This window comes from Micromys minutus, assembly GCF_963924665.1.
Source record: "Micromys minutus genome assembly, chromosome: 1".
NCBI classification, from domain to species: domain Eukaryota; kingdom Metazoa; phylum Chordata; class Mammalia; order Rodentia; family Muridae; genus Micromys; species Micromys minutus.
Genome location: NC_137969.1, coordinates 195,991,701 through 196,004,027, shown reverse-complemented (window position 1 = coordinate 196,004,027; position 12,327 = coordinate 195,991,701). Strand labels below are relative to the sequence as shown.

General features: G+C 37.0%; 1 protein-coding gene across 2 annotated transcripts in view; it reads left to right on the top strand.

Annotated features, from left to right (window-relative positions):
- PRKD1 (protein kinase D1) overlaps positions 1-12,327 on the top strand; it is a 275,027-nt gene that overhangs the window by 204,491 nt on the left and 58,209 nt on the right. Inside the window, exons 4-5 of one of the 2 annotated variants that reach the window (XM_080918822.1) lie at positions 298-458; positions 6,066-6,089. In XM_080918822.1, coding sequence (XP_080774948.1) covers positions 298-458; positions 6,066-6,089 — 185 coding nt within the window. The remainder of the gene's footprint in view (positions 1-297; positions 459-6,065; positions 6,090-12,327) is intronic. The other variant, XM_080918823.1, reaches the window with a different exon arrangement.

Here is a 12,327-nt window from a genome sequence, read left to right as displayed (position 1 = left end):
TTTGTAGATCTCTCTAAACCTAAGTTCATTTTATTCAGAATGTCAAAAAATACATAAAGATTAAACAAACCACCAACCAAAGAAATTGTTAAATTTTCACAATAAGCTAAGAATCTGAAAACCATGTTAAAATAAGAAGCAGACTCAGAGAAAACACAAAGGAAAATTTGTATTTCCAAGTAATGTCACGACAAATTGATGTTGTGCTGTGTTTTTTAAATTCTTAATTTATAAGTAATGATGGAATAGATTTAATTTCTGGTGAAATGAGAGCTATTTTTAATGTTTGTTTTTCAGGATGTGGTCTGAATTACCATAAGAGATGTGCATTTAAAATCCCCAACAACTGCAGTGGAGTGAGAAGGAGAAGGCTCTCGAATGTTTCCCTCACTGGGCTCAGCACTGTCCGCACAGCATCTGCTGAGTTCTCCACCAGTGCCCCTGATGAGCCGCTGCTGGTATGACCTACTGTTTATGCACTCCCCACTCGTTTGAGAAATCTGTGGGATGTGGTGGTATCAGTGTTGGACTAGTAGAACATGCTGGGAGGGAGACACAGCCCTAGTGCTAATGACTGTGTTTCCACTGGGTCTCCCTTGTAGGTGGGTCAGTGAGTCATCAAATATCCAACAGCTTTGAGTTTGCATTCTTCCCTGAGCTTTGTGAAACTGAAAAATATGTGAGGCTTCATCATGGTCATAAGGCCTGAGCAGTGTGAACAAATGTGTTAACGTTGCAAAAGATGCTCTCTGCAGAGTGCTCAGGTACTTGTAGGACAGTGAGTATTTCTTCTGAGCTGTGATCTGAAATCTGCCTTTATGAAAACAGCAAAGCTTTACTGCTTGACATTACTGCCGTTCATGCAGGTTTACCATTGGGCATCACCAAGTACAATGGTTGCACTTAATTATTAAAATATTTCTGTGCCTGTGAAATTGCTGATGAAAGCACTTGTTATGGAAATTAATTTTCCAAATATTGACAGAAGAATAAACCGATGGTTTTGTAAGTTACTTAGTATAAGAACGAAGTTCTGAAACCGCTAATGGTTTGAAGCTCCACTTTCTCTTGTCACTAAATATTCACTGGCACATTATAGCACAGTTATTGCAGAAATTGATGAAAAACAAAAGTTAAGAATTACTAAGGTCAAGTAAATCCACCTTAAACTTGACTGGAAATACATTTTGGAGATATATGACAATTTGTAATTGTTGTTAGAAGGAGAATATCTATGACTTTAAATTGAATGACTTAAATTTTGTAGTACATGAAGCCACATGTCAGATGGTCACTCATCTTGACAAATAGAAAACATCTCTCATCTACTCTTATGCTGCGTTTTGCTGACATTGCCTTCTGTTTTTCAGCCTTTAGCTGAAGCTAGTTTTGAAAGATAGGTGCTACATACTTGTGGTACTTAGATGAGTAAGATAACTTTTTAATATTCAGAAGACATGTATGTGATTCTAGGGGATCCTATATGTTTGAATCAGTTAGAATAAAAGATATTTTTATAAAAAGTAATTACTCAGGTTGCCACTACACACTCTGGATTGAAGTTCTTTGGTTGAGTTCAAAATTAAAAATCATATTTTTTAAGTTACACCAACAGGTAATAGGTGCAATAGAGGTAACTATCTATATAAGGAATAATATTTGGATTAAGGACATTGAAATTATTCAAATGTCAATAGTGTTAGTAACAAGAATTCTGATACAAATAAAACTGGAAAATTGCAATACATGAAAACACATAAAATATAATGTTGTATTATATACTCTTTAAATGTAAAATTTTAAGATCATATGCCATCACACACATAGAGAATTATATTAAACCAGAAACTGCACACAGAGAGGCTGGGTGCTTTATGCGTAATGGAACCGCTATGAAGTATAGACCTATGAGTAAATGTTTCTGGAATTCATTGAATAGCTGTATGGAAAATACATCTTTTAGACAAGCTCTCAATATATACACTGAGTCACCCAGTCTATCCATGACCTCACTAGGTAGACAGAACTGTTCCAGAACTCACAGAGGTCATCCTGTCTCTTCCTCTTCCTCTCAAGTGCTAGGAATAAGGGTATGCTCCATCATGTCTAACCTGGGGCCTGGTTAACTCTGCTTCAAACCATATGTAAATAAATTCTATGCACACACTGATTGTTTTTAGGAAATAAGAAGGAATAATAAATAAATAAATACCCCTAATAAAAATTTTTGTAGAAAAAAATAATCACTGAGAGGAATCAAGAAACTGGATATTATTCAAATTAAGAGCACATTTCACTTGGAATAGAATAATTTATTAGGGAATTCATCCCATAGAAAACTGATCCTCTCTCAGATGCCATTGTTTGGAAGAGTGGAGTCTTGTGAGCGGTCCCTGTCCACTTTGGCATGTCACCTGGTGTTCTCATGATTAAGGTCTTATTTAAGCAAATGTAGTTTTGAGATTTCATGTGTTTAGTTTCCAGCACTAAAAACATGTATACAAAAGCAACACTAACTCAGTAGGTTATGTATATATATGTATATGTATATGTATATATATATATATATATATATATATATATATATATATATATTCAATGTGATTAAGAAATTATTATTCATTCAACAACATGGTGAATTTCACAGAGAAATTTTAAATAAAGAAACCATGTTGTAGGTCGTAGTTCATGCTTATGATTCCCAATCAGGAGGCTAAGGGAGAATGCAAGGATTTGTGATAAGAGTCTGTGGTCAGTCTGAGCAGCAGAATGAAACCCCTATCTCAAACAAGAAGGCAGATAGAGAATAGTCTTTAAGTAGGGATTTAGGATCTGAATTCCAATTGAGGCAAATTCAATTTAGGTGGAAGAACAGGAAAATCATGCTTCCTCTCAGTGGGATAATGACTGGGAGAGAATGGATGCAAATCATCTTGGAGACTAGAATTTTGCATATTATCTGAAAAGAAGTTCCATGTGTATATATACAAAACCTTGTGAAGATGTAAACATAAAACCTTATACCCTTAACATTTTCTTATAGATTACAACTTTAAAATTATCTAAATAGAGGATGTGCCTAGTCTTGCTGAGACTAAATGCCCCAGGTTTGGGTGGTTCCCAATGGGGTGTTCCCCTTCCCTGAGGAGAAGAAGGGGTGTCCAGGTTGAGGCTGGAAAGAGGAAGAATGGGGCTATGATCAGAATGTAAAGTGAATTTAAAAAGTTATCCAAATCAGTGTTTCTCAATATTCCTAATGCTGTGACCTCTTAATGCAGTATTTCATGTTGTTGTGGCTTCACAAAATAATTTTGATGCTACTTCATAACTATAATTCTTTTACTGTTATGACTAGTGATGTAAGTATCTGATATGCAGAATACCTGATATGTGAGTTCCAAAGGGATCATGCCCCATAGATTGGAACCACTGATCAAAAATTATATTGTAGTTTAAATATAAAGTCATTGGAGATGTTTATCACAGGTCATGTAAGAAAAGGATAACATGCTACATTACAATTTTTACTCTTTACATCATGAGATTCCTTTAATTTAGTTAAAATAGGTTTAAAAATATGGCTAGAAAACTGCCATTATTCATTATCAAAAAGTAAACGTTAGATAAAAATATTAAAACTAATGTGCCATGGCATGCTGAAAATTATGGCTTTTATTTTTGTGATCAACGTTGTCTTTTCTATAGTAACTTTTGCCAAAGACACAACAACATAATTCATATGATCTTTCTTTAAGCCAAGCCAAGGCCAAAGAAAAGCAGTCACACTAAAACACATACATATGGAATGTGCACTGTAGTATGAAGCTCTTTCTTGGTGATCTGTGGAAACTTTTGATGGTTCTACCTCAACAAGATGAAAAAAAATGTGTTGTCTATTTTCTAGTATTTTTCTAAAAACAAAAACAAAAAACAGTTACTCAACAGAATTTCTTCAAACAAGCCCGAAGAGGTGGCTCAGTGGATCACTCGCTTTCCCATGTCTGAGGACTAAAATTAAGAACCTCAGCACTCACATTAAAGCTACATGGGCATAATCAACCACGTATAATTCCATTGCTCAGCAGGAGAGACAGGTGTTCAAACTGTGAGTTCACATGAGAAGTGGCCTCAAAGTATAAAGAGGAGAGTAATCCAGGAAGACACACAAAGTAAACATCTGGCCTCTGTATGCATATACGCAGACACACACAGACACACACAGATACACTAAAATGCATACACATAATATACAAGCCCAAACAAAAGAATATCACAAATAAATCAACCTTGTACAGATAAAATTGTTAAATGCTTCTTGGAGCATCCATGTAGTGAAACTTACAGTGGCTACAAAGCATAGTTAATGGTCAAAGGATTCTTGCAATAATGACGTCAGTGTTTTTAATCTAAATCAGCATAGAATTACTTTCTCCATGGGTATTTTATGAGATAAACACTTTTTGAAAAATGGAAACCACTGAGTTAATGCGTTTTGCCTTGTCCATCCTCACACACCATAATCTGAAGGATACATTCTGATGTGAGACCAGACAGAAAGGCCCTCAGGACCAATATTGAGGAGAACTATGAGTTTTGGGTACCACTTACAGAGATGACCAGAGAACTGTCTTGTTTTGGAGATTGGGAAACTTGGTTTATTGGTTTGGTTTGGCTTGCTGGCCTATAATAATATGTACATACAAGATCATGGTATTTCCTGAAGAACTGTGTTTAGGTCTATGTTCAATGAGAAGTTGTTATGCCTCTATTCCCATATATTACTCATCAACTCACAAACTAGTACTGGATGCCAAGTTACCTTCTAAAACCTCAGTCTAACTACACATAGCCCCCAATGCCCACAAGTAAATGGTCCCATATTGCAAGTCAAGACATAGAGATATCAGAAACAAGAAATATGATTTTTCTGAATAGTAACTTATTTAGCAAGTAGGAAGAAAATCACTACCATCAGAGTACATTGCTACAGGTTTTAAAAAAATTTTCAACCAGAGTTTATTATTGTTTTGGTTTCTGGGTATCAAATAGAACAACTACCTACAACATTTGCTTTGTTTTAAAGAGAGAGACAAAATAAAAGAACACATTCAATATAAAATTTTAATAAATGTTTTTTGCTTAATTTTTTACTTTTTATTTTTATTGAATCATTCCTTTAAAATTTTTAAATACAATTTTTTTTTACTTTCAAATGTTATTTTAACTTCAAGAGAAATCAGAAACTAACAGAGAAAAAAAAATGCACCATAGATGTATCTGCACTCCATTAAATAATTTAAAATCTTTAAAGGTTGTTATGTGTGTTGGTATTTTGCTTGTAGTTCATCTATGTAGGACTTGCATGCCTTCTGTCAGCAGGATGAGAAACAGGCATTAGCTCCTTGAAAACTGAATTTCTAGACAGTTGTGAGCCTCCACATGGGTGCTAAGGAATCGGTCTCAACTTCTCTGAAAGCACATCCATGGCCCTGAACCACCAAGCCATGGCATCACTGCTTGCATTTGTCTTCCTGAAGCTCCCAGATATCCCCAAATAGACTGTGATGATTCTTCTCGAACACCTTCTACTGACTGCAGGCAAAGAGCAGCTATGAAATATTTGATTACTCTAATGACCTTTTGCTTCATTTCATATTGAGAGCAAGAATTATTTTGAAGAAAACCTAATCTTTTACTTAAAGGTCAAAAATACTTCATTTTGACTCTAATTTGTTTTCAACAAGGTACAAAAACCATCCCTTATCACTAAGACCATGGATTTTTTTTTTTTTTTAAATGCTACTCACATCTCAAAATGTTTTCCATGTGTGACTTCATACCTCCTGTTCCACTTAAACTTTAAAAGCATTTTCCAGTTTGGACTTTGGTGTGTCCACAAGGCTGATTAGTGTAGCATTTTGCTTTGCTCTGATAACACATGTGTGTATGTTAATCAGCGTTGACTAATATGCATTACTTTTCCCTAATAACTTTGTTTTTCTCTCTTTTTTCTTTTTTCTTCTCCTCCTTTGCCTACTCTTTGGTCTTTCAACTTCATCTTTCAGTCTCCTGTGAGCCCTGGCTTTGAGGTAGGTACAAGCTCCCTGGCATTAGGAATGTGCAACATCCTGGTCTTCAGAGCAACCTTGTACTGGTCCATAGCCACATTAGCTGTGGTTAATGGTTAGCATTTATGTGAGTGTTCAGGCCACTGAATGCAGAGCCCTGGAGTATAGCTGTCCTTTGCCATTTCTCATTGTCACTGTTTGATTCCCATAATCCTCAAATTGACAAAGATCGACATCTTCATTAAAGTGACTAAGGTTGATCGACATCTTCATTAAAGTGACTAAGGTTGATTTCTTAGGGCAAACTTTGCCCCCTAAATGTTTGATTTCCTAACACAGGTATCTTGTCTATAAAAATGAAAAGGCAAGTTAGTTGGTAAGTGAAAACTTATGCACATTGGAGCTATGTTCTCATTCCAGATACTACAGAATCATGCAAAGCAAGGACACTGAGTGTCTCCTCAGTCCCATGGCTGGTTTGACTTGGGACAATAGGGACCAAACAAAGGCATGCCTGACAATGGCCCTGACTTCCTCTTCTAGTTTTAGAGTTTAATGTTTTGTTTTGTTTTTTGTTTGTTTGTTTGTTTTTAGCACTGTGTAAATCACAAACTATTTCTTCTTTTCTAAAAGGTGGTATGGGAATGGACACCCTGAGCTTCCAGTTCAGGCCGAGATTGTCCTTGGATATGAAACAAACCCCCTTCCCAAATGTCATAAGATTGGCTTTTTACCCATCTTAAATAGTTAGTCGAACTTTTTTCGAGCCTGCAGCCATTTTCTTGTTAGGATGATTTCCAAGCCCACTATCTCGCTTACATCTAGTTCCCCGTCCTTCAGGCCCATGCACACTGAGGGTTGACCCAATGCTGTTTCCTTGCAGAGAACACAGACTTCAAGAGCCATTGTTAGAATCCATTCTCAGGTCATCTGATGTAGGATAGTCTAGGGGAAGACAGTAACACAACCAGAACACGTTGCAGATTAAGTAAAACTGTCAAACCAAGATTTGATGTGTTTAAAATATTTTGATTAAAAAATTTGCTGCAGCAGTGGTAAATTCCTGTTTTGAAAATTAACTCTGCTGAAAAGTGCCCTGCATCCAGAAGCTAGATGTAAAAACAAGATGTAGCTTCCTATATTTTAGTAATTTGTTTCTTTAGACATAATTTTCAAGGTGAACTTTTCCCTTGGAGTAATCCCTAGGCTGTGAGACCGAAGAGAAGTGGGATGCTTTCTCAGTCATCAATCCCTGTATTCAAGAACTGAATGGGAAAGGAGGAATGATTTTGATTTTGTGAAACTTTTATCTGTTAGAGGCAGCCTGGCTCTCTTCAGAGCACAGCTCATGGCACAAATAAGAAACACTTTCTGCATAACTGGTTTTTCTGGAACTTTGTGTATATTTAGGTTTTCAAAGTGATGACCAATTGTCTCTTCAGCAATATCCACAAGAGAAGGATTGATGCTGTAGGCTATAGTATGGTCTCTTGAACACTCCTTTTCCTTTGGTTTTATACACTCTGAGGTGAAAATGTACTAACATAAGCTGATACGGACATGTGACATCTTTATCACAGGGCTTAGGAGAGTTGGGTGGTCTTCCCTTGAAATGAAGGAAGGAACCCAAGAAAACAATGAACTGAAAGCAGTGACCAGCCTTTATATATAAAATATAATGTAAAAGACAAAATTTAAAAACTGACAAGCAAAAGCAACAGTTAGGTCTTATAGCTTTATTTAAAAAATAAAAAAAACTTACTTTAAATATGTTTAATATCTTTGAAGAGGCATCTACTAGTAGAGTTTTGAGGTTAACAGCTTCTTTAAAATGTACTTTTAGTGATACTAATTTCTTCTACTTCAATCCTTTTTGCTTATTCTTAATATTCAGATTACCTTAGAGAAATTGTCAGGGAACATAGAGCTTGTTCTAAAACCTTGTGCTGTGTGTGAACATTTTATATCCCCAACCTTTCATTTTTTTGTGAAATTTAAACAACATTTAGTTCAACTTTTTATCGAATATGTATATTTTTAAATAACAATTTGCCATAAGCTTGTGATTTTGACTCACGTGTAATTGTGGCAAGAATTCTTACCTGCAAGGTATCATAGAAATGTTCTCCCAAAATAACTTGTTCACTTGCTATTTTCATTTGTTTCTAACAATGAAGTCAAGATCTATCATTAATAGGTATCAAACCTGATATACATTAGAAGAATTCAGGTAGATTCTTCTCCAATGAGTAAATAAATAAAAAATAGCTCTTTCTATGCTAAGTACAACTATGGTGATATTTTCTATTCAGAAGAACATTTCCAGGGCAAATATTTATCTAGGGGTACACACTTGGTGCTCTTGTGTTCTAGAGTTCCAAGAATCCTGGTGACTTATCCACATTACAGTCATTTCCCACTTTTACAAAAACCATGGCTGTCCTGTAGTACACTGCCAGGTGTTGTAGCATTTCACTTGATTTCTGTCAGAGTGATGTCTCCATATCAAAACCAGAGCAGTGTGCATTCTCCATATCAAAACCAGGGCAGTGTGCATTTCCAGTGAGGAGCCCCGTGCAGAGCTGCTTTACCTGTACTTCCCTGCCGTCTGATCATAAAACCTGCATCCAAAATGATGGTGGATCCCTGGGGAAGGAAACCTGCAGCAAAACAACATGGTGGAGCCTCCTGTGAGGTAGCCTGATCTTACTCCATAAGAAGTAAGATCATTTAGAACGTGCCTCCATCATTAATGTATATTCTGTATAAAAGCTTTGAGAAAGGTAAGTATAAATATGAGCACTGCCTGGCAGAATTTCAGGAAGCCTACTTGGAAAGGGCATCCATCATGCAACTCCGGAACATACTTTCTTAGGAAGAGGAGGATCTCGAACAAAGACTCCAGGCCATGTTCATCCCTCGGGTCACATGCCATGGCCTTTGGAGTTCCCCAAAACCCAACGGTGGGCATTTGCTCTCTTTCACCTTCATCACTGCACACCTTTCCAAGTCTGGCCAGGTTGATACCCCTTTAATTTCTAACCCCTTGTAAAAACTGAGTTCTTCGTTGAAGCTAAGGACCCTCATTCTGTATGTGAGAACTGTGTGTCATGGGGAATTCTTATATCTAGAAAATACAAAAAGATTGGTATGAAAGCGATTATAATGAAGGAAGAAAAAAAGTGGAAAGTTAGAATTTAAAACTTTACAACTTTTAAATATTTATGTTTTCAGAGGCAGGAAGGTGGCTCAGCTGATGAAGGCATTTATCCAAAAGCCTACAACCTGAGTTCAAGTTCTAGGACCCACCTAGTGAAAGGAAAGTACCAACTTCTACTTATGTTCCTCTGACCTCCACACAGGTTACATGACATGTGTGTGCCATACATGCACACAGCACAGATACAAATAAGTACACTATTATACCATATTTAATATTGGTTTCCCCAGAAATATGTCTTGCCTTCTATGCTTCATTAACCATAGTTTTCTAATATGAAGTCATTTTAATTAAGGTAATTAACTTTCCCTCCCTTCACAGAAAAAGTGTTTTTTTTTTTTTCAAGATAAATTCATAAAGAACAAGATAGGACAATGAGCAGAAGTTATGAACTAAAATGTCACTTTCTCTAAATGGCCCAACATAGGGTAATAATGTTTTTCCATCTTTTCCTAGGGCCTTGCACTGGAAGTAACACTGTCATTTAGTTAGCAATTCTAGAACTTATTTTAGTTCTTGGGTGAGTTGGGAGCATAGAGGTGGAAGAAAGAGAAAAAAAAACTTCTGTTTAAAAATCTTATCTTGCCTTTTAAGTTGTTTTGGAAGGTTGGCATGCACAGATGTGCAGAGAAACACATGTACACACACATGCACATACACAAACACAAAGAGTGCACTGGCACTACAGTGTGGCATTAAGTAACACAAGCTAGGATTTGGGGAATGGCTGCAGAAATAACTTTATGGTTGATTTTCAGAGGGAGCCTCTGGTGTCTGAAGTCTCAGGGGATCTTGATATTCACCCAACTTCTTGGTATCAACACTAAGCCCAGCCCAGGCCTCTGGCTCTTCAAGTGCATCAAATACTCAATGCATGTCACTAATTTGATTGTCCTTGATTTTACTTAGTTTTCTCCCCATCATCCTCTATGTGTCGACTCAGCCTAGCATTTAAAGTTCCAGTGCAGAAGTTGTGGACCTGCATTCATGGTCTGTCTCCCTGAAAATGTCCCCTCCCCCATTTTGTAGATTTAGAGTGCATTGCATTAAGTTTGCATTGCTGTCTTTTCGCAAAGGTAAACCTACTTATATCGTGTTTCCCTTTGGGACCAAGCTTTATAGGGTGCTGGTAACTGACATTTGAAAGAACAGGGCCTGCAATTTGTGAAAATGCTTCAACAGTCCCAATGCTTTTCCTGCAAAGGATGGATCACTTAAGAAAACCTAGGGCTCTTTTACCCTCCCCTTCTGTTTACTCAAAAACAGGAGGCAATATAAAGTAAATGTAACTTCCAAGACTACTTTAGCACTCAACAGATCTAGATCCCCTTGTATTTTTCAAAGGGTGTTCCTTGTGTCATTACTTTGAAAGCTTTCATAAATTGCTGCAAACATTAAGAAATGAATTCTCCACTGTAAAACACAGCATCCGTCACCACTAAGCAGGGGGTATACTTTTTTCCTGCCCTGTAATAACCCTTTTAACGGTTATGAAAAGGTTTTGATCAGCTTTTATTTATACTGTGTATTTAAGACATCCAACTGAGAATTCAAACTCATTCATCTGGCACATTTGGCATAAAGTTCAAAGGACATAGGAGTCAGAATACAATTAAAAAACTGTGAGACTCAGCAAACATCTTACCTTGTTGCCAGTATGAACGTCATCCCCCATGGCTTCCTATTTGCCTATAGTCAAAGACGGCTCTGTGGTGGAAAAATGTCTTACTCCCTATGTGGAGAGTAGTGTTTGGGGAAAGATGGCTGTTTCATCTTTTTTTACAAGTCTCCACTCTCTGCCACTCTGTGAGCGTGCCAGCACGTATTCTAGTGGGTGGGGTTAGTCATTGCCAAAAAACTGTAAAATGGTATCAGCATAAAAGCAGGAAACCTCAGGGTAGTCTCAAGATTGGAAGGGCTCTGTTTTCCTAGTCAGAGTTTTACTTGTTGATGGTGTCACCACCTGCCAAAGCTCAACTTGTGGTCCACACATTTTTTTTCAGGGAAACTCCTTTCGGAAGGATCTCTCACTTTCACAGGGAGTGTTGCTTCCCCGAGTGAAGTTTCCTTGACCGGCTCTTACCCTGAGTGAAGTGGGATTCCAAAAGTATATCATTTGGAGAAAGATAAATAAGACCCTTCCCTCACAGTTATTATTTTGGTTATTAATTTATTTAAATGGGCAGGCAGACCCGTTATTTCAAGGCTTTGGTAACGACTCAGTAGGAGACAGAATGTTTTGACACAGACCATAGGTAAGTGGCGAGGGACTTCTTCCAGAAGATAGTGAGTGAACAGAAAACGAATGAGGAAGAACCCTCTATAATGATGAGAAAGAAGAGGAGAGAGAAAAGTAACCGAGTTATGCTGGATACAGAATGCTAATCAAGAGATAACTGCTTGGGCACAGATTTGGTCTTTTTCCTACTCTTCATATATCCAATAGCTTCTCATTGGACCCTTGGGTAGTTTTTGTTAACTAGAACAGGCTCAACTTGAGGGCAGTGGAAGAAACTTGTACTATTTTGTAAGGTTTTTTTATACTTCTGGATTCAAATATGAATCCATATAGTTAGGTGTAGTTTTATATAGTTATTATTAAAGCTGTTTTTATAAAGCAATACCTAGATTGGACAGTAGGCAGATAACTGGTGGCTATGACACACAAACGTTGCAGATTCATCCTGTTACTGTACCCCAAAAATACCCATTACTCAGATGTCTTCAGCTGAACACAGCAAATTAATTGAAAATACACCATTTTGGTCAAAGTTAAGGCTTTACGGTATTTCCACATCAGGTGAATTTTGGTATGAAAGACATTTGTTCATTTTCATAGTGTCCTATGTCTCTCTCCCCTTCACTTTTCTTTCTGTATTGTCAACATCTAGACTGACTTGCTTTATAATCTGAGTAGCTGGGCTTCCTGCTTACCTAGTATAACTTACAAGAGAGCTCAGAAATAGACCATCTGTTAAAGTCACTAAATGCTCTTGCAAGGATACCAGTTGAGTTCTCAGCAACTGCATGGCAGCTCAC